The 23,981-nt window shown below is 36.5% G+C and overlaps 1 protein-coding gene across 1 annotated transcript in view; it reads right to left on the bottom strand.

Annotated features, from left to right (window-relative positions):
• The window catches only part of LOC135079845 (arrestin homolog), an 83,915-nt gene that overhangs the window by 35,633 nt on the left and 24,301 nt on the right, over window positions 1-23,981 (bottom strand). The window contains exons 2-6 of the mRNA XM_063974462.1: window positions 14,555-14,604; window positions 12,753-12,917; window positions 8,977-9,097; window positions 8,098-8,245; window positions 1,859-2,009 (exon numbers count right to left, since the gene is read on the bottom strand). Coding sequence (XP_063830532.1) covers window positions 1,859-2,009; window positions 8,098-8,245; window positions 8,977-9,097; window positions 12,753-12,917; window positions 14,555-14,586 — 617 coding nt within the window. The 5' untranslated portion in view covers window positions 14,587-14,604. The remainder of the gene's footprint in view (window positions 1-1,858; window positions 2,010-8,097; window positions 8,246-8,976; window positions 9,098-12,752; window positions 12,918-14,554; window positions 14,605-23,981) is intronic.

Genomic DNA, 23,981 nt, shown 5'->3' with positions numbered 1-23,981 from the left:
GCCAAGTCAATATATTTATGTAAAACGTTAAAGATTTCCTGGCCTGGACTTGGTATTACATGGATCTCACAACTTTTTACCGTAGAACAACTGAGTTGCGAGACTTGGTTTTTTTGACAAGTATTGTTTTTGATGGGATCTCATTTCTTTTTGTATTTTGTAGACAGCAGTTATGTATCTAGAAAACTGGACCGAAATTGAAAAATTTTACTCGACTTGGCGGTTGCACTACCGTGCCCCCAAATATCATTTCTTTTTGTATTTTGTAGACAGCAATTATTATGTTTATGTATCTAGAAAACTGGACCGAAATTGAAAAATTTACTCGACTTGGCGGTTGCACTACTGTGCCCCCAAATATTTTAGTTTTTCCTTGATTCATACACCAAACACTACTTATATTCCAAATTTGAAGCTTCTAGGTCTGCTAGAAGTGCCTTAGAATTTTGATGATCGGTGAGTCAGTGAGTCAGTGAGTGACAAAATTAAGTAACTTTGACCCGTTATAATTCTTAAACTACTGGTTCAAATTGAATGAAATTTTAAATATACCGTGTCTTTACAATGCCTGCATAGCTAATGAAAATTCAGCCTTCTAGTTTTATCCACAACGAAGTTACAGGCGGTCGAAAATGGCCTGAATTGCTTCGAGAAAAGGATGGTACGGCCGTGCCGCTTTTTTGCTCGACTTGGTGGGGGCACTGCCGTGCCCCCAGATGTAATGAATACTAATACGAAAGTACAAACAAAGGCCCCGACTTATTAAGAACAAGTTCAACAAGTATTCCTATGTAGTCTTTTGACTTCTAAAAATATATTCAATCATTAAGCATTCAAATAAAAATATACATTTTCAGAGGAATTCCGTAGGAAGCGTCTATTCCTGTCGATATAACGAAGGCTATTTTCGTACGTATCTTATGATTTTCACCACACTGAACCATCTTTTAAGTTTCCTATAAATCCTGTTGAAAATCGCAAACGGATTCTAGGAACTGGATAATGTCGTAATTAATCCAAGACTCCAAGTAAGTATTCGCTCTTTGTGATGAAAACTCTGATGTTCTGATATTGATGTAATAAAGGAGATGAAATTTATGAAGCAGTCGGAGTCGAATTACTCAGCTTTCATTCAAAGTCGTTACAAATGGGTATAATTTCAGGGAAATCCGTTGTAATAAAGACAAATGAAATTAAGACTGTTGTTGATAATTTCCGTTGTTTGCATTCGGTGCTTTTGACGTGGTATAGTATAATACATAATTTGTACATTTGTGTAGATATTTTTAGAGCTACTCGTACCTACTTAGTATCTGTTTTGGAATATGAAAATTGATTTTGAAAATGTCCTACACAGAGTGTAAGGGACTGGCAAAAAACAGACTGTTTATTTCAGTAAAATTTCCTGGAAATACTCAAAATTTTCTTTCGATTCTTTTTCATCTGTATAGTTTATCAATTCGAATAGTCTTTGAAAATATGCCTGAATACGTATTTGTTAAACTTACACACTATACAGCCCAACGGAAATTTACTTTACTTATCTTGTTGAGATTGATACCCCGTTTCTAATTTGACCTTCTATTTAACTGTGAACTTTATTTATATGAAACTAGCGGCCGCCCACGACTTCGAACGCGTGGATCCCGTTTTACCCCCTTAGGGGTGGAGTTTCGTAAAAATCCTTTCTTAGCGGATGCCTACGTCATAAAATCTACCTGCATGCCTTTCAGCTCGGTCCGCCCAGTGGTTTGGGCTGTGCGTTGATAGATCACTATGTCAGTCAGTCAGTTTGTCAGTCAGTCACCTTTGAGTTTAGAAGTCAGTTTGTCAGAAACTTTGGATTAGTCTGACTTACCTGAGAACGTTGTGGTGCGCCAGCGCACTTAGCGTGTGGTGTGGCGAATGCGTCAGAGGGAGCGTCGCCGCCGGCCGACCTGGGCCCTGCAGGACCCGGATGCCCATCCTGACTGTGTTACGCCGAGACACCTTCTCATCTGCTCTTTCTGCTGTGGGGCAAAGAAATATTGAAATTTTGATTCTGATATCACTTTATCACTTTTAAGGTATCAATAGGACTTTTCTCTACTAACTTATTATTTTTGGGAAATCGAGAAGATAAACTGCTACACAGCGCAGGACTGTTCATTGTGGAAAGCCTTGAGGGAGGCCTTTGTCAGGCAATGGACGTCATTTAACTGAAACGAACAAACGAACGAAACCACTAAAAAGATCGTTTAAATATAATATGATTCCAATGGTAAATAGAAAGTAGATAATTAATTGCTTAATTGACAGGACATTAGTTACTAATTTTGACCTACTTTCAAACCATGTTACTTAAACCTCTTTAACATTCGATTTTTAAACATCCATAAAAATAATAAAATGCCTAAAATGTATGTCCAATTCCAATCCCATGCCGTAACCTCAATCCGTATTTATCTATAGGGAAAATGTGAATTAACTTGAAATGAAATTTTCGGTATTTAAATTCGGCATTTAAATTTTAAAGTGTTGACCAGTGTGTAAGCGACTACGTCCGAGAATAAGCTGGTCTAAGATCCTCTCAAGTCCCGACAATCCCTTAGGACTCCTCTGGTACCTAGTTATTCCACGTTGTTCCGGACTAGCAAATGGCAAGGAACGGAACAACACGATCCGGTCGATCCCTATAGGGATTGGAAGTCTTACTAATTCTCTCGAGGTACATGAAGAGAGAAGATTCGCACAATTTGCTGCATCTTTACCTCAAAACTGTTAATTTACAGATTCTTAGCGTATGTAAATAATATTATTCGTATTTTTTTAAAGATTTGTAATCTACTAGGAGTGGGTTTGGCACATAGCTAGGCTGGCGGTAGACAGGGATCGACTTAACTTTCATCGAATCTTAATTCGGCAGTCTTAAGCTTACACCTCACAGTCTTAGGCTAAGAACTCATGGTGCGATTTTCACCCGCGCCCGCGGCGGTTGCGGGCCCGCAGCTTCTGTAGAATGCAGATACTTATGTAAAAACTAATGCCAGAACTCACGACGCGGTTTTCGCCCGCAGGTTCGCGGGTGCGGTTGTAATCGGGTTCCGCGCGGGCGAATACCGCCCGATCGGCGGGCGACCATTTTGTACCAGTGACTTAGCACGTGAGTTCTTAGAATAACAGCGTCGTGAGTTTTGAAATAAAACCGCAGATCCATAACCGCCGCGGGCGCGGGTGAAAATCGCGCCGTGAGTTCTTAGCCTTAGGCCGACACCCTTAAGGTTTAGCCAAACTGACGCGATAAGTCGACGTGCTTCAATGGCGATCTGACTTAAAAGCATTGACCTTGGTACTATTACTTATTCTGTGGCATAAATCGCCATCGCTCCACGCCGGCTGATCGCGTTGGTTTGGCTGAACCTTTAGGATACAATACTTGCGTCTCATAAATTTAGATTGTTAGTCACTTTGGGACTTAAATCTAGTCCTTATTTGTCCATTGATCTCTGCTCAATTCATCATTATGTCGACAAGACAATAAATTGAAATACCCGCAGTAAGACAACCCAATTCAAGGTAAAGCTTTATTTTGTTCAGAAGAGGTCGGAAAGCTCAGGCAGCAAACTTTGGAGCTTTAAGTATTGACAGAGCTTATGAATCAGCCGTTTTGAATGAAAGACAAACGAGATGTTTAAGAAGGGAATTTGACTCAGGAACTCGAGAACAATGAGTTGTGGGATATTTGACTCAATATCTTTTTAATAACTTATGCAAAGAGTATGTTTCTAATGTTAACATCTTTGTTCAAATATCTTCTATCTTCTTCTTCTATATAAATAAAAATGAATTGCTGTTCGTTAGTCTGATTAAAACTCCAGAACGGCTGGGCCGATTGAGCTGATTTTGGTTTTAAAATGTTTGTCGTAGTCCAGGGTAGGTCTAAACGGTGAGCAAATAAGGAAAAATTGCGATGGTTTATTTATTGCCTTTAAGGCGGAACAGAGTTCGCGGGGTCAGCTAGTAAGAAATAGAGTCTATTTATTATAATCGTCAGCAATTAAGTATACTTAAGTAGAAAATATCAAATAGCTTAATTAAGGTCGTATATTTTAGTCCAAACCAATTAGCAATGTCTGTGTAGACACATCGGATTACGAATAAAATCCTCCCTTTCATTGCTATTTGGTTCATTATGAGGGAAAATAAGATATTTATATGACGGATCGATGTGTACGTAATGGATGACAAATTAGTTATGTACTTTCGTGCAAAATAAATTGTTTTTCTTTTTAAAGTGTTTAAATTTGTGTGTGATCATAATATGAGTTTTTTTTATCCACAACGAGGAAACTCTTGGCCTGTATCTCAGTAAGTGACGATCAGGCCGAAAATGGAAGCGAGCTTCACCCGGAATCCTCAACCACGGAGGAACTGGCTATCTTACCTCTAACTGCCGGAACACAATAATGCTGTTAACATTGTTGTTTATTTCCAACCTTTACAGGACCGTAGACATTGAATTTTGAAATGCGATACGAAATCTTAAACGTAAACAGGGTAATTTAAGCCAATCAGGCGTAGTAAACTACTACTCGTAAATCCATAGCTATAAAAACGGTATTTCTCTAACACAAAACAAACAGTTTCAAGGACAGTTCTATGCTTGTAAACCTGTATTTTGGTGGAACATACTCAATCACAGATATGGATTAGAGTAGATACAGCAAGTTGCTCGTCAAAGCGTGCCATTCCGATATGTCCAAATGGACATACATGGTCGAGTGATGTTCATGTAATCCGATTACAACAATCGGTTACGATAATTTTACGAGAACAGTAGTACGAACACGGTAGAAAGAAGAAATTATTTACGGATTGAGAATTGTAATTAACAGCACAAGTAACAAATAAATCAAGAAGTTAGGTCAGTGATCGCAGTATAAGTCTATGTATACGACGGCACTGGATTTTGTCGTTTAGAAATATCTTCAAAACTAGGTACTATGAAAGAAAACGTATTGGCAAAACTACGCATTTTTACATTTATTAAATATAAAAAGCTTGAGTTAGTCTTTATTTTATGAAACTAGGTCAGGTACTAGAATATTTAAAAGTATGAAATTAGGTAAGTAGGTATGAATTACTAGTAGTACTATTTAACATAATGGAATAACGATCATTACTTTCTTAAACATCAGGCACAACAAAAATATTATTTGCAAATTAATAAGAAAATTAATAATGTAGAATAACGTCTACCGCTACAAAATTATTTCAATCCACAGTCAGACTAGCTATAAATTTAACAAAATATCAGTTTTATCGGAATTAATTAATTTTCGAATCGAGTCACACGATATCTTTCGATGACTTTGCGAATGCAGTACGATGATACGATTACTTTTACGTTGAGGCAATCACTAAAATTCGCTAAAATGACACTAATGACGTTTAAAAAGTGGCACGCTCGGCTTCATACAATTTTTGACACATGCTGCATCTATCCATATCTGTGTACTCAATCCTGTATAGAGTTTACAACCAGTGGGCCCACTAGCAACGTTATCCGTAGTTTTGAATGTTGCCATCTCTTTCACGTAAAGCGAGATGTGAACATGAGCGAAAGTGACAGATAGATCGGAACCTCCGTAAACGGTATTAGAGAAAAGCCCTGCCGTGAGCAAAATACCCTTCCCAGTCCCACGTTCATGTTTCCGAATGTACAAACGACGGCATAATAAGGTAAACACTGTGGGTTCTTAAGAAGTTGGAATAGGAGCGAATTTGCAACAAAAGTTTGTGGTCTGAAGTGCCGTTACAAAGGCTTTGAAAGCTCTGAATAGACAGCTTTTGGGCTGCGAAATCGCTCCATCATATATCGCATCTACAAACCGGGGTAGATTGTAATCAAGAGTCCATTTGGATAATATTGAAGGTAAAATGTATGTTATTGTTAAGTCCCAAGGACGTAAGGCTGTTGAATTCAGAAAAATCACAAACATTGACACTGCTGAAGCTTTACCTCAATAATAATAGCATAATATAAAAACTCATAAAACTCATTTTATTTTTGCAAGTAGGCTTTTAAACAGTACTTTTACACGTCCCAGTAACAACCCTACTACTTCGGTACAATAAAAGGGCCAGGGATATTTTTTTCCCAGGTAAAGTAAGTATACAGGTGTCCCAAAATTTGCACGTCACACTGACACCGGAGGTAAATGAGCTTAAGACGCATCTAACATGTATAAAGTTTTATGGTATGACCAATTTTATTTATTCATTTCCATAGATTAAGTTTGATGAGTTTTGACATACAATATGACTCATATTAGTAATTTTTAAAAATGGACTTATGAAACTTTTCTATGGACATACTAAGCTTGTTTGATGCGTCTTAGACTCAGCTACCTCCAGTGTCAGTGTGACGTGCTAATTTTGGGACACCCTGATATTACGGCTTGATAGATATGCGCAGGATAATGCCCTTATTGTAAAAGTTGGACTCATGAATAAAGATAAGGTTTAAAGCCTAACAAAACCAGTATAGGCCCTAGATATTTTAAACCAGCTTTATCTTCAGATTCCAGACTAAAAATTTAAACCACAGTATAATAAAAGTACTTTGAAACTAAGACAATCACCAGATTTAACAAAATTGAAGCCGTTTATAAGGCTTAAGTACAGTTTGAATCAAGTTTTGAATTTCGTTTAAGAGAAACCTTATTGAAGAACTCTGTAATTGCCAATGTAACTTATTTGTAAAGAAAGACATTTTAGCGGGCAAAGTTGTCATTCAAGTTTAATTTGCTCGTATACAATAGTGAGAAATTAACTGCAATCTGTGAAAATGTATCTGAACTGTCTAGGCTTTTTCAGGCAGGCAGGGTCACAACAAACGAATAAGAAGTTTTGCCCCAAGTAAAATAAACGACAACGAAATTTTGCGTGCGTTAAAAAGAAATACAGAGAAAAAAGGCGTTCGGAAATTTTTATACAAGAAAATAAAAATATTGGAAAATGCATCTAATAAATCTAATGAACATTATTTTAAAGTTTAAACTACAGGTCTAGTATATAGCTGAGGTAGTGCCTGAGGTAGGTACCTACTCGTATAAGAGCGGCATGGTAGGGGTGACATACGAAGTGACAGAACTTACAAGTATGAAGCACATCAGGGAAGGGTACTCGCTGAAAATCAGCGTCGGGACTTTCACATAAGTCCCGAGTATCGCTGAGCGGGCGCCTTTTTGGCTCGGGATCTTTACTGGTCTGGCTGGATTATTTTACTGTTTTTTATTTTATTATTTTTTTCTTTTTTTTCTTCTTTATGTACCTTTTTACACTTGTAATTGTCATTTTTTGTCCCGTGCCAAATAAAGATTTATTATTATTATTTATTTTTTGCATCTTTCCTCCACCTTTTTTATTATTATTACATCTAATTCTAACGTCTTGCTGACGTTTGACGTCACAAAATAACCCTCCCGTGCCGCTCTCATACCTCAGGCACTGTTATGCGCCAACCCTGTAGATTTTAACGCGCGTTTAACACCCGTATTCGCAAACGATGCTTGCTTAAGTAAAGCAGCAACTCTATGCGAAGTCGAATGCACAGCGTTGAATAGAGCACTGTCGAACTATTCACAAACGATGCTTGCTTAAGTGAAGTAGAAAATCGAACGCATAGCGTTGAATAGAGCTCTGTGATTGGTGCGTGTGTCACCCTCTACGTCCACGCGCACTGTGAGACCTCATAATAATGTTTGTGAATACGGGCGTGTGATTGGTTCATGTGTGTCACTGTGCCACTAAAGTATTGTCTATGAATAGATTTTTGGGACCCTGTGCGTCCACGTGCACTGTGACACCTCATAGTAATGTTTGTGAATACGGGTGTAAGTTTTATTTGTAAGGGGTAAGATTATAACCAGAGTAGATACAAATGAGTAGGTCATCTTCATAGAAACGCACCGAGCGCGGTTTGTATGTGACCGAATTTTGTCAGTGTTTGCGTGCGCGCCGCATACGTATATTGACGTGCTCACATACAAACCGCGCTCGGTGCGTTTCTATGAAGATGACCTACTCATTTGTATTTACTCTGTTTTAACTTACCAATGAAAGCCCGAACATCGTAAGACGTCCCGATGGGCGCGCCGTGGTATTGCTTGGCTGGCACCAGCTGCACGCTGGGAGGCGCCAGTGGTGTGAGCTCCAGATGGAACGGGAATGTGTTGGCTCCTAACCTCTTTATTAGAGCATCCTGAGAAAAATTATCATCATTATCTTCTGTCTATAAAATACTTACTGCTATAGGATCATCATTAGCATTTCCAAGACAAGTATTAGAAATGGGTGTTTACCAATTAGAATGCCACAGTGAGCTCTGGACAAAAAACAACAGCATTGTTATACATTATAAATGAACCAAGAAACTACTTTAAAACATTTTCAGAGTGCTTATTAGCGCGAATAACCTTATTTTGTAGGCTCGCACTCCTTGTGCATAATTACAGTTAAAAAGATTGTATGCGTGTTTCAAGAGGTGTCTGGGTTTGGCCAGCCTTGGCGTATTTTTTCGTGCGTTTGATTTTTTGAATCGCGTAAATTTGCGCGTGTAAGCACACGAGCGTAAACTGCGTTGAATAATGCTAATTTGAAAGAGCCCTTAGCATCGAAAATCGGTTATTTAACATTTTTTGTTTAGGCGATAATCAACATGCACCATGTTCTAATTTTTAGAGTATATTATTATCTAACATACGTTTGCGCAGTCCCATAGCCCCATAAACGGGACTATCTCCACCTCTCGTTCCCACCGCTGTAACTCCTGTGTAGACAGCTTGACCGCCAATAAAAACCTAACCAGTGAAGGTCAAGTTTGTCCCGGGGGAAAGTTAAACAGTCATTGGACTCGCAACGAAATTAATCAGAAGAACATAGGAGGAGTTCAAAGTTAAGGTTCCATAGCCCCATAAAGGGTTTCGTCTTTACCTGTAAGGGTGTGTTGGGTTCCCTTTCGTGGTTGCAGTGTACAGGCCATATCTGTGCCAGGCTCATGATGGCTTCGTTGCAGAACTTGAGGCCCATGACTTCTTCATCTTCTCTGCCATACCTGTGAAACATGGACGTTTGTAATACAATTTTGTAATTTTAAATGTTAAAATTGAGTATTTGTATGAAAAGTACTACAAAACTAGGGACTGAAAATCTCTGCCTGCTGATATCATCTTTCCCGAACTTTAGGCCTGGGCTTCTTCAAAGCGAGAGTAAATAGGTTTTTACTGGGCATGTATGTTGTACCACGCCAAAATTAAAAGTTAATATTTTAGTATTTTTGGTTTAAAACTTGCTGTAAGTTTATATTTTTTTGGTTTTTTTACCTGACTCATAAAAAAAACATTTATTTTTAAAGAAGGCTTTTAAAAAGCACATTTACACGTCCCAGTATTTACCCTGCCACTGCTTCGGGACAATAAATGGGCCAGTGCTGAGAAGAAGCTGCGACTACCGATAACATCCATATTTTTGTTTATCACGCGGAGAAATATACTGACTATAAAAATACTGTTATTATACGGCAATAAATAGCCATAGAAACATAACAGTTAATACATTACATAATGAACTCATAAGATTTTACTCTTTACACAGAAACAGTGGTTCTGTCTACGCCAATTAGCAATTCCTGCATTTGCAAATTATCTCATCAGTTGATATCAAGTTTAACTCTATGTAAATATGTAATTAGTCTAATATCAAGTTCAACTGGGAATATCTAATTGGTTCGACGGTGCCAATCACAATAATGTTCCACGTTTGCATTTCTGGATGTGTTTATTTAATCATGCTATGATCAGCTCTTTGATTCAGGGGTTAGAGTTCTCTCTTGCTAACATGGTTTTGGTTTGCAGCTGTGAAAGATTGGTGTTAATAAAATCACTTAAAGCATCCATTAGTTCTGCGACCAGTACGTACGTACGATAGTCTTAGCAATACTTTTCATTCATATTCATAAGTAATTACCGTTATTAGAGTCGAGTTGTGTGTTTTCTGAACAAAACAAAGAATACTTAACCGATTTTGACGAAAAAGTGACTTTGAGTCCCGAGAAAGGACACAGGATAGTTTTTATCCCGGTTTTCGCGCGCGTTGGTTTTTCTATGACATACAAAATTTGAAGCGGGTGAAGCCGCGGGCAAAAGCTAGTGTCTATCTATTAAAGAATCTGCAATGGCTATGGGCAAGGTTGAATCAGTCGAAGGCAACGGCTAACGGGGCCACGGGGCGCCTTTTGCTGACATAATGAAGACAACGTAATAACACGATAGCTGTGTTTTCCTCGTATAAAAATACTCGAGAATATTTATGAATATTAGCTTTTATCAATACGCGCTAAGAAGCCTTAAACATTAGGTACTTTATAAGCAACAAAATATTACCATATACCTTTGTAAGAATTTATAGTGTTCTTTTAGTGAGTTTCTCATTGAATTGCAAATATTATGTAGGTACTATGAAGGTATTACGTACCTTCATAGTACCTACATAATATTAAAGAAAAAAGTAGAGTATAGAAAGCTTAGTATGAAAATTAGATAGTTTAGTATACGTGATAAAATCTTATAACTCTAGTTCGTGAATATAGACTTGCTGATTTGGCAGAAATTAGGGCTTTTGCGCAGTATATTAGGTAAAAGGTCAAGGAGAAAAAATATTGTAGTTATGTAAGTAAGTAAGTATTGCCAAGCAACACTATACTAAATTGTTACTTTTTTATCTGTAAACTATGAGTATGTTGACAGGCCAACCATAATTACAAACAGAAATAGGTTATTTTTAAACTGTCATCATATCATGGGATTCTGCAAAAAAAAAACTGCCCTGCAATGGGTATGATACTAAAAATCTAGGAGTATTTTTGAGATGATCCAAAGATCCAAGAACTCCAATAACATTTGTGGCACTTTGCTTGAGTTTGAGTTGAGTTTGGAGAATCGTTTCGTAACAGGTAAAGACAAAAGCTGTAAACTCCGAAGAAGCAACCCTGAAACGTCGAGCGTTTATCAAATGGGTGTGCTCTAGTATTGACGTAACAACGCGATAAGACGAGCTGCATTCAAATTATCTCTGCTTTATCAGAGCTAATAGAGAAACGAGAGGGAAGAGCTTTTGATTTATACTGTTTACTACGAATTTAGTAGCGTTTACTACGTAGTTCAGTGGCGCTTTCGTAAGTATTCTTTCAGGTTAAATAACCAAACGAACATTAAATGAAACATTGATGTTTGACTTGGAAATTAGGAGTCGCCATTCTGAAAATATAGGGTGTGTGATAAAAAATGCTTTACGAGCAGTATGATACCACTGTCCACTAGTTTTTATGAGATTGATAAGATTATCAATTAAAGGTACAGATAAAATCGTCAGTTGTCAATTATTACCAAACCTAATTAGTATGATTACATAATGACTTAGGTACCTAGATAATGAAACTAATGAACCTATACGGGATAATAATTATAACTAAAATATAAATCCAAGTATATTACTTATTTGAAATCGTGTCTGTTTCTCAAAATAACAAGCCAAATAATTACTTCTGAACATAACCCAACCTCATTAACAAAAGAGTCTAATATATCGGTAACATAATTATTATTATAACACTAAAATTACTCTGTAGAGTATTAATAATTCAAATTAAATTAACTTTTAACTGGCTCTAAGCGGCCATTATGCAGTGCGAAATGGATAAACGTTTCCTTCGTCCAAATGAATATAAATGACTATTTGGGAACGTATTCCGTTTTGGGAGGTAACGGTCAGGGCCTAAATAAAGAGTGACTTTTGAGGGTTAAAATAGAAAAGGTTCGCGATACGCTTCTAAATGCGGCCCTGGTGCCAATTTAACCCTGAGTGTAATGAGAGACTGATTTATACAGTAATTTCTTTCCCTCTGTATGTTTTTTGTTTAGGTATAATTTTAGATACTAATACATATTATAATGTTATAATGGGGTATTTTTAGTGAAAAATTGTTGACTAGCTAGCTAGCTAGTCAACAATTTCAGCTAGCTTTCCGCCCGCGGCTTCGCCCGCGTGGAATTTTGTCTGTCACAGAAAAACTTTATCGCGCGCGTCCCTGTTTCAAAAACCGGGATAAAAACTATCCTATGTTCTTTCCCGGGACTCAAACTATCTCTATGCCAAATTTCATCAAAATCGGTTGCGAGGTTTAAGCGGGAAAGCGTAACAGACAGACAGACAGACAGACAGACAGACAGACAGACAGACAGAGTTACTTTCGCATTTATAATATTAGTTGGGATGGGATAATGGGGTATTTTTAGTGAAAAATTGTTGACTAGTTTTTTGTCCATATTTAGTGGATTTAATATGTAGAGAAAAAATTGGTATTTTATAAAGATGACTTGCTTGACTAACAAGTGCTATTTAAAACATTATAATCAATCGTGCTCACTAACTTTGTAGTCCTGTTCACTGACCACCAAGCGAGACCATCGTCATGTCCACGTACCAAGTAATAGTTGAACTATTTATTTGGAACGTCAATATGCTCAGAATTTGACTTGCAACCATCTAACTATCTAAGGCTGGGTTGCACCATCTTACTTTAACTTTGACAAACGTCAAAAATCTGTCAAACTCCAAACAAAAAGCACTGGTTATCGTTATAGTTGTGACCGTTAAAATTAGGTGGTGCAACTCAGCCGTAATAGTTTTGTCGTAAAGTTTGTAAACAGTACCTGAATGTCAAAGTAACTTGTCCATAGAGCTTCTTGTTCACCAGGTCTTCGGGGTCTACGTGCAGCACACCCTGTATTTTGTCTATGGCTCCGTTCTCCACTATCAGGTCTCTGGACGCCAGGTAGAGGGTTAACTTGTTGTTTGGCGACGATTTTTTGAACACCCTGTATGAAAAAAAGATAATTAATATCAACGTGAACTCTCTATATGGCAACAGTATCAAATTAAATAGTGTTTTCGTAGGTGGACCGACGACCTGATAAAGGTGGCAGGAAGGCGCTGGATACAGGCCGCTAGCAACCGTGCGATGTGGAAGTCATTGGGGGGGAGGCTTATGTTTAGCAGTGGATGTCCTGTGGCTGAAAGATGATGATGATGATGTTTTCAATTTTATAACAGTGTTAATAAATAATTACCTACCACATTATATTGGCAACAATATCTCTACCTAGGTATATCCTAAAAAGCACAACTTTCCAAAAGTTCAACATAAATTATTTCTAATACCTTACTTTATTATCTTCAACTTTATAGTTCAAAGTTTCTGCCACATCAATATAGATGAATGGGGAATAAATTCAGGTAAAACAAATAACACACGTTATGTCCAACCCACGTTATGAACTGTTTTGAAGTACTTTCATAATAATATTATTTACTATGTACAATGGGAAATAAATCTCTATAGATACCAATTACCTGCTAACAAAATTCATAATCGTGAAAGTAAGAGAATGGATGGAATGGAAGTTTGACTTCATGCACAAACTACTAGATGGATTTTGATGATACTTTGCTATTTTTTAGATTATTAGCTTATAGTAGGTACATTACATGTATAAGCTAATAATACTTTAAGCTAATAATCTACAGAATAGCAAAGTATATTATGATTCCTGCAAGAATCATTGCGGGCAATTCGATTTATGACGTCACATTATTTGAACCTTGTCGTTATTATGCACGTCTTTGTCATTAAATAAAGAATAAGAAGAAGGAAATAGTCACTTCCAAACTAACCGAAAAACACATAAAATACTTTTATAGAACTTTCTAACCCTACCCAATTTAACCGTGCAATACATTAGTACATACGAATCAACAGTACCTACACACGATTTCGCACACGGACGGACGATTTTTTACAATGACAATAAACTCCAAAGCTGTCGACGCAGACCCATATGCAAATGTGATGGTTGTTTTAAATGGTATTTATTTACTCCCATGGGGTGCGTCATCATTAAAAGTAATGGCGATGGTTGGAAGGGAAAACAATGAAAACGGGTGTTGTTATGGAATTCGTTTTAACTTATGCTGTTTATTTCTACTTTTGAAAAGGCTTTCTAAACTGTGCTATTATAATGTAAAAATTAAGTTTGTTTTTATTTATCATTTTTACGAATTAGCTTTATTCGTCTTAAATATTTAATCGATAAATTTTTATTAGCCTATTTATTTGGATGGTTTCGAATACATGTTGAGGATTTGATAGGTCTATACGAAAGAGAATTCTATTTGTATCAATTCTGATAATTAATTTGTCACATAATTAGAGCGTGTGATTGTAAATTTGTATATTTTTTGGAATCAAAGATTTTAATAATCTTCGCGTTCATAAAATTAAATGGCAAAAATATGAACGTGATTCAAAATTGCTGTTTTTTATGAAGACTCATAAAAATACTACCCACAAACTACTATCTACAATGTTCAACCATCAAATAAATTGGCCAATGTACATTAATTGCACTAAAATTACCCTGCCGATTCTAATTCGAACTCTAACATCAAGACTTACCGTTGAGAATTGAGCGCACTGTCCGTCGTCATCGCGCTCCTCCTGACCTCCTGTGGACAAGTGCAAGTGTTTTAAACGGGGATAATTGAAGTGATTCATAATGTACTGTGGTCTGAAACGGTGCGAATATTAAATAAATGCAGGAAGATAAGCAATATTGGATTAATTTATTAAAATACAGCACACGATGCGTTGCGGCGGCGGTGATTTAAATCCTTTCATCCACGAAGGCGCGCCCCAACATTCTTCCGCTAATGTTTGAGTGTTATCGGTACACGCTAAATCATCCATGACATGAGTGCACACGCACACTACAATAATGACGCTCGGATTGCTCGTGCTTCACTCGACCAAAAATTGGTGGGGCGCGTCATCGTGGATGAAACGATCTACGAGTATAGGACTTATAAATAACAGCCAAAGCACGACGCGGTGCGACGCGAGAGCGGTGTCGCAGCGTGGCGTCGTCTTACATAGAAATATCAGTGGCGGGCACACGAGCGGTGCAGCGTCGCGCGATAAGTACGGCGAAATCTTTGCGGGACATCGTGTGCTTTGGCTCTAGGTAGATAACTGACCTTAAAGGATATTTTGTTTCACATTTGAGCAAGGAGTTAAAATGTTAAATGGGACACATAATGAGGAATTCCCGGTCATATCAATTTCTCCACGTTAATATACACCATTATTTCACATTTAAAGACTGTCACGAAAAACTAAATATCATTATGTATAAATTGAAACTAAATTAAAAAAAAACTGCTAAACGTCATGTTAAAATCTATCCCGCCAAAAGTCCAGAAATTAAAATTTTCTTTCGTCCCTACTTAGACGTTCGAAATTCAAATAACTTTTTTTTCTGTAGTTCGTGAGTGCGGGCAAAATTTTCATGACCAACCAGATTATTGTTTTTTTTTCTACTTTGACATAATTATTTATTTTCAAAGAGGTTTACTTTTACCAATTTTAACGTTCTGAATTTACCCGATTCGAACAATTCGTGTACGAAATTGTTAAAATCGTGTTCAAAACTCACTCTGCCTCTTTCAAACAACCAGCCCGTATATGTAAAAACATCTTATTCGAGGCTGTCAAAAAGTAAAACATGAGTGCTTTGTTCCCGAACGTTCTTGAAAAGTTTTCTTACTTCATCATGCAGGGCCCGCGTCCCTGAGCCATCAGAATATAAGGAAACACTTGACGTTAGGAGTTCGTTGTTTTCAAGGGCAATAAGACAATAAAGATATTTATCTAAAGGAACCTACTTATAAGTTTTACGCTTTCTATGGATCTGATAAACTTTCTGCTATAAAACTGGTATTTAATCTGTCTTTATACTAGTAACAACGCCCGCAACTTTCTCTACATTTCGTAATACCACCTTAGAATACCAATTTCTTTTTTCAAGGTTTCATCTGGGTAATAAATATCTAATACTTTACCACAGAAACAATACAAAAGTTTCAACTGAACCTTTATGAGCCTTGAAACTTATAACTTTTTAACAAACTTCAAAATACAATTTGGGAAGTTCGCCTTTTTGTGGGAAGTGGACTGTAAAGACGATAGCATTTCGTAAACACAGTGGCATCTTACGCCCGTATTCACAAACATTACTATGAGGTCTCACAGTGCGCATGGTGACACACGAACTAATCAAATAAGAGCTCTATTCAACGCTGTGCGTTTGATTTGCTGCTTCACTTAAGCAAGCATCGTTTGTAAATACGCGCGTCAATAACACTTCAGTTCTTACTGAAACGGTAATATTTGTAACGGAATGTAAACAGTTGTAACCAAACCAATAAAGAATAGGACTTTATACTGCAATTAGTTTGGAAAACATTTCAGCAGACTCAAAAACATTCATTTCGCGTCACCGACTTATTTTTGCTTTTAGGTTATCTGTTGGATATATTTAGCATGTAAGGTTACGTGACGGTTTAATATTAAAAATAACGGATACTGATCTAATTTATGATTTTATTGGTTAATCTATAAAACTCGATTTGATGTCGCTTTTGATATTTCACAGCATCCCGCTGCATATTACGGAACCAGCGCAAAATTTTTTTGGGGTTTCTTATTATACCCAAAATGAACAAAAAAATTCTTCTTTCTCAACCTAACTTTGAAATAGTGTAAACATCCCTATGTTATTTTATTGTACTTAGGTACAGTCAGCGTCAGATAGTTCGTGACGCCCAAAGTGGCCAAAAGTCCACAACACAACCGTATTCCATTTGTAACAAAGACGTGTTGCGAACTTTTTGGCTGCTCTAGGTGTCACAAACTACACTCGTCGTCAAATAAATCGCACCTCCCGCGACAAGCACTTTTAAACGTATGCATCCCCACTTCCCACCAATATTGGCACTACTTAAAAGCCTAGTTCTAAACTTGATTTCATTACAGGAAAGGTTTTTACCCCAAAAATGTGTCTTTAGAAGGATCCAGAGTCACTTCTTCAAAAAATAGGTAGTTACGCTTGAGCCAACTTTTATGGCTATAAAACTGTTAAGTTGGGATTAATCGCTATCCATCGGTTAAAGAGGACACGTGAGATCATTTTTGGTTTTATAACCATAAAAATTGGTCTAATTGATCCCAGAGGTGAGCCCAAAGTGAGGTCTTTTTTCAAGTCACATTTATGGTATATGTTAATCATTTATTAAGAAATTGAATGTGTTTTTCTTTAAGGATATTTATTGGGCTTTCAAATAACACCAATATTGTAGGGGCACCATGATTGTGTCAGAAAAAAATCTTTAAAGTTCGCGTCGCGGAAGGTGCGATTTATTTGATGTTGAGTATATTTGACACTGACTGTACTACATTATACTCATTCATCATCACCGTTTAATGGATGTTCAGTTCACCTTTTAAATTACCTTTGGGGAGCCAAGCTCGATTTTCCGCTTTTTTCATCTACTTGCCTTCATTCGACCGACAATTTCTTCTGAATATTTAAAGACTCGTTTTTCAGTGCCACCTTAAAGTGGCTTTAATCTACGGAACCTTTCACGGTGCGCTCAAATTCTTTTAAAACAATTTATTTTTGTTTACTTTAAATTTGCTTTCAGTGTCTTTGGGACCGGCATTTGAATTAAAAATGCCAGAATGTTTCTTTTTTATCTTTTTCCCTAAAATCTTCAGGATAAGAATTAAAAACATCAGATAATTTATTTTTAAGCTTAGCACGGCTCGGGAAATAAACAAATCTATCGAATTTCCACTACTACGTAATATAAAGGTAGGTATTTAATTATTTCCTCAATTGTTTTCCAGTTGTTTAATTTGCTGAACCAAGACAATTAAATGCTTGCTTCGTTGTTTCCTTTAGAAAATTAATTAAAACCAATTCGAATAGGTAAAGCTCCAATTTATTCGACTATTGCAGTTTTAACAGCAATCAAGGAAACATTTATTATAATTTTAATTGTGTGACCTTGTAGATAATTATTTTGTTCTTACTGAAAATAGGTACCCATTTTTCGTACATACTCGTACCTCTTATCTGTAAAATTTGGTTTTGGAAAGCACTAAAAAGATTATTGCATTGGGATTTAAATTCGCAGAAAAACATTGCACTAGCTGCCATAATTATATTTTAATCCACGTTCCGATCCACAAAATCTCTTAATCCTAAAACCGGTTATGGTTCAAAATGTTAGCTTCAGTTTTAAAATATTCTGCGTAAAACGAAAGTAGTATTAAAAAATGTTTTGGTAGCAACATCTTAAATACTTAACTCAAAAACAAGTATCGGGAGTAAAATATGAATCATAAAAATTACTAATACCTACTTACTTTTCACGCAAAAGGTCCTATTGTGTTTCCCAAATAAAATCAAATATTGTAGTAGCTGCCACAATCATGTTGTATCCATTAATCATCACATCAGGTCATTCGGGTGGTGATGCTTGATATTCACATGTTTGTCCCTTAGTTACTTTAATTTTACTTTTAATTCAACTCAAAAGCAAATGAAGTAGGTATGAGACATCATTATATTTCAAACCACAAACCCACTACAAAAAAGTAAGTCCTAAAAATAATTTCAAATAAACACTGTAAAGTTCTTTAGCCATTACTCCGGGGTTTTTCTGCGGATACATAAAGTCCGTAAATAAACCCAATCGCGCTAAATCTTTTCATGTTGACACAGGCGGCACGCTCTAGTTACCGTAGTATAAACAATACAAAACGCTTTTATTTTTATTTTACCGCAGCTAAAACAAAATAGACAGCTCACTTCGGTAAAGTTGGTTGAGCACATCTACGAGTATTTACAAAGCTGAAGAGTTTGTTTGTTTGCTTGAACGCGCTAATCTCAGGAACTATTAGTTCGATTTGAAAAAATATTTTTGTGTTGGATAGCCCATTTATAGCAGTAAAGAAAAAAGTTGCGAAAACGGGATAAAATATTCAAACATATGTATATTTTCACGCGTACGAAGTCGCGGGCACAGCTAGTGTTGATATAAGAGTCGTGTTTAAATTCCACTTCAATGTTTTCACAATAAACCAATTTGTTGTGACTTTCCAATTTTATTGTGGGACTATAAACTTAAAAACCCTAAATGAATTTTTACTGCGCCTTTTCAATGTGTCTGGAAAAGGTACTAAAGTAATACGATTGAAGTTAAGTGCACAGCGAAGCGTTTACAACAGATAGGTACATTTTATTGGAAAGAGGAGTTCATGTGAGTATAATTTTCAAAAATACTTTTCAGACAGAGACCGCAAGGTGGACAGACGACAACATAAAGGTTGCAGACAAATGGCTCTATGCAGGCCGTTAGCAATCGACCAATGTGGAAATCATTGGGGGAGGCCTATGTTCAGCAGTCGACGTCCTGTGTTTGAAATAATGATGATGATTTGAGACAAAAATCTATTCAACTAGAGAAGTGTATACAGGGTGTTAGGTAAATGGGTATATGAGCCGACACTAGCCCATGTTAACATGGGCATATAAATGGTATGGTGAAGTCAGAATTTTGATATCATCATTTTGATTTTGAGTCAGAATTTTGATAACATATACCCATTTACCTAACACCCTGTATATATTCCGATTTAAATGTGGTAAATACACAAGTTATATAAAATAGGTGGCTGTTCTCCCTGAACTATCCTCACTCATAATCTAGGCTGCTCCGCGGCGTCTATTTATTTATAGCCCCTTTATTAAGATAAAAAGTTCGACTCCCCTCATAAAAAACTTCAGTCGTTTAGATTTAAAAACTTTTATCTTCCATTCCCAGTCCAAATTCAGTGGATTGTAAGTGTTCGTTTAAAGAAACGCATTTTTATTGCTTTGTGTTTTTTAAAGAACCCATAGAGACAAATAACGTAGTTTCTATAAATGCATCACCATACCTATCGAAGAATTTTTTTTAGTCTCAAATTGAAATTTCCGGAGTTCGGTAACGAATCAGCAGATGAGACCTATCGTAGGTATGTACTTAGTAGTGAATAACATACTGACACATTATGAAATGCAAAAGCACATCAGTTAACAATTAAAAAGACCGTTACATCTTCAAAACTGTAACACGTGAACCTTTCTTTTCAAATCAACTTCTATATTTTAGTAAGTCGGCCTTTTTCAGGACACTCGCTATAGCGAATACACAATGAAGTAAAGTTTTTAACGTAGCTAAATATTTGATTAACAGTCCTCAGTCACGATAAATACCAACGAGTGTCGACTCAACGCAACGCAACGCAATGTTTATTTTCATTTAGTCATTTTCATTTCATTTAGTATTTACTGCAGGAGCACGACCCTCTCTTATTCACCAGTGGGCTGAGTGTGAGTTTACATCAAACGCGTTCACTTTAAAAAATGTATGATAATGTTAGTTTTTGAACGTTTCCCGCTAGGGGCGCTGTGCAATCCGTCATACATTTAATGTAATTTTTTGAAACTCACACTAGGCCCTCAGAGGCAAATTCACTGGCCAAAGCGTAGGCCAAATCCCCCAATGTTTATTTATTTACGTTCAATTCGCTATAAGTCTTGGTGATAATTAAAATGTGTGATCACTTAAGCTGTTTGCCCTTGTAAAACGCTTCTGTAACCGTAGGATCAATCACTTGAATGTATTTGTTTGTGTTTGCGGTACAAACGCGTAAATCCGTTTAATGTCGTCTTGGTACGCAGCTTTATCGTGTAAATGGTTTTGTAAGTGGTACCTAGATCTAAAATAAACTTTGGTGTACCATCAAAATCAGTCTTCAAGTTTTAGTACTTAATAGTGTTTTTACAGGGGGAAGGTAATTGAAATTAATGCCTTACCGAAAAAAAGAGAAAGAAATGTTTTGAATTTGAAGTAAATATAAAATATACAAGTAGGTATATTTCGATTAATAATAAGGAATAGATTGACACATCTTTTAGAGTCTAAACGTTACAGACGAAAATATTTTCGTGAGTGTATGAAGCTTTTCAGTTAAATACAATAGAGTGCGAAAAAGTACGAGTTTTTATTTTAGTAGGTATATTAATCGCATTTTGATTCAAAATAGCATTCAAAACTATTTATAATGTTTAGTATCGTGTGTACAAAGAATGAATTTATTGAGTATTGAATTTGTTAATATCGGATAAGAAACATGAAAGTGGTAAGTCACTCACGATACCTATACAAAGCTTACAGGTACAAGTTCTGAAAGCTCATTAAAGCTCGCCAGCTGATTGGTGTGTCAAGCACCGTGCCAAGAGCAGCTTGCAAATGAGGTGACTCACGTCTCCGGTATCTCACAGAAGCTTTGTCACTGCATCTTCAATATGAGAATATACGTATCTACTTAGCATACAAAATTGTACTAAGTAACACAAATCAAGTACGCCTATCGTCAAAAAGATAGAAGTCTGCTATGAAAAATGAGAATACATTAAATACTTTTTAAAAAGGTTACATTAAAATTGGATAACTTTTCCTGACAGCCCGCCTGAAATTTGGTCAGTCACAGAAGATTCACAAACGATGCTTGCTTAAATGAAGCCGCAAATTGAATGCACAGCCTTGAATAGAGCTTTGTGATTGGTTCGTGTGTCACCCTGTGCGTCCACGCGCACTGTGAGACCTCATAGTAATGTTTGTGAATACGGGCGCATGAAAATCTATCTTCTATCTATCTATATAAATAAAAATGAATTGATGTTCGTTAGTCTGATTAAAACTCGAGAACGGCTGGGCCGATTGAGCTGATTTTGGTTTTAAAATGTTTGTCGTTGTCCAGGGTAGGTCTAAACGGTGAGCAAATAAGGAAAAATTGCGATGGCTTATTTATTGCCTTTAAGGCGGAACACAGTTCGCCGGGTCAGCTAGTATAAATTAAAAACATCTTAAAAAGGTTACAATAAAGTTGAAATTCGGTCAGTAAGTATCGCATGTATTTGTGTAGCGCTTCAGGCCCCACGAATCGAGACACTATTGTTACGTGGTTTAATGCGACCGCTTGGGGTTTGGTGGTCTAAAATAATTACAGTATTGGTTGTATGGGGTAGGAACGAAGGCACAATAGTACAAATGAGCGAGCCTCTAGTCTGAGGCAGAGCTGTGGACGAATGTCCGAGCTAGGACAATAACTCGCGGCTCCGTTTTTTTGGGCACTGGTGGACACCGTCGGGTTTTAGCGGGTAGGCCCCGCCTTTAGTGAACAAGGCGTAGAGAGTCGTCCCACATAACCCACTTGCCGTCCCCATCGACCAGTGGGTATATACGCAAAGCATTTCCCGACGTAAAAAAAAGTATAAATGACTCAGCCAGGACTTTCAAGATCAAATTACTTTCTTTATGAGCAATAAATCTATCTCTGAGTTCCAGGATATTATGTTAAAATAGCAACCTTAATACTGCTCAGTGTTCTGATTTTTCGAGAAAAAATATACATTGAGATTGTAAAGAATTAGTTTGTGGCAGCTCGTGTGTAAAAAGTCACAATAAAAATCTATTTTTAACCAACCTACCGAAGTTCAGTAAGTATTTACATTAATCTCCTGCACCGCAGAATATCGGGATATCTGGAAGTAAACCAACACTTTCTGTCCGCCTATAAAACTAATTTATGTTTACAGCTATGACCTGAGGCTATGAAAATAGTTCGGAGTGGGTAAATCAAGTGGAACGCGCAGATTTGTATGGAATTTATGGAAACTGAAAAAGTGAAAATATATGGGAAATTATTTCCCGTGACACGTGTTTCGGAAACAACATAAAATACTCGTAAATACAGTTTAATAATGTTCATAATTATTCCAGATTTATTCATGTTTAAGTTTGGATTCTCGAGTTTTGTGTTTTATGCCTATTACGAGTACATTGTAAGCAGTTTTTTGCAAGTTGGCTTACGCCCGTATTCACAAACATTACGTTATGAAGTCGCGCAGTGCGCGTGGACGCACAGGGACACACGCGAACCAATCATAGAGCTCTATTCAACGCTGTGCGTTCGATTTGCTGCTTTACTTAAGCAAGCATCGTTTGTGACTATGGGCGTTTAATAGAAAGGCTTGTATGTAAGTTGCTGACATAACATTGTCATAGTTGACATTGAAGTTAGAATTAATTTATCGGTGTCTATATTACATATAGGAACAAACATACCGTACTATGTTTGATATGGCGGGACACTGAACCCATTATTATGATTCTGGCATTAGTCCAAAAGAAATAATTTATGTGTCGCCACAAAAATTAAAACACTATTACAGAAATGTAATCGTAAATCCGAAAACTATTGTAAGTATGCGAATTATTTTTATGATGCTTTGAATTTTGTAATGATTTATTTTCGGTTAATGACTTTATTTTTCAGGCAACTAGGATACTTGCTTTTAAATGTAGAATTTACCTCAAATTATAGGAAAGACCTAACAACATGTACTTACTTACTTTGACGTACAACGATTTCGTAGATTTTTCTTCGAATAAAGTTTTTCCTTAAAAGGGGATAATAGGAGCATAATATCATCATTATCATATTTTTACCTGCTGATAAATTCTAAGGTGTAGAACATTTCGATAATTATTTTAATACAATTTCGGATGCTCAGAAGTTTTCTCGCCTTAGAATAACTTTAAATACATTCGTGACAAACTTCAAAAGGATGGACTTATTAATGAATATCATATTCACATATCAACGAGCGCAGTCTATTCAATAAATTATCGTAGCACTGCTCTCTGCTATTGATATTTAATTTTCTGTGCGCTGTGATATGTGCTGTCAAATGGAAATGTAACACGCTGTGTTACAAAGCGAAAATTGTCACATGTTGTTAACAAGAACGAAATGTTGCTGTGTATAAAATACTCCACTTTTCCTGAAAAATGTTGACAATGAAATGTTACATTTGTTGACTGTAAATTGAATATTCTGGGACCAAATTGAACAGTACATTTTTATGCAC

Source organism: Ostrinia nubilalis, chromosome 2 (genome assembly GCF_963855985.1).
Source record: "Ostrinia nubilalis chromosome 2, ilOstNubi1.1, whole genome shotgun sequence".
NCBI classification, from domain to species: domain Eukaryota; kingdom Metazoa; phylum Arthropoda; class Insecta; order Lepidoptera; family Crambidae; genus Ostrinia; species Ostrinia nubilalis.
Note: the sequence above shows the minus strand (reverse complement) of the source record. Positions and strands in the feature narration are given on the sequence as shown.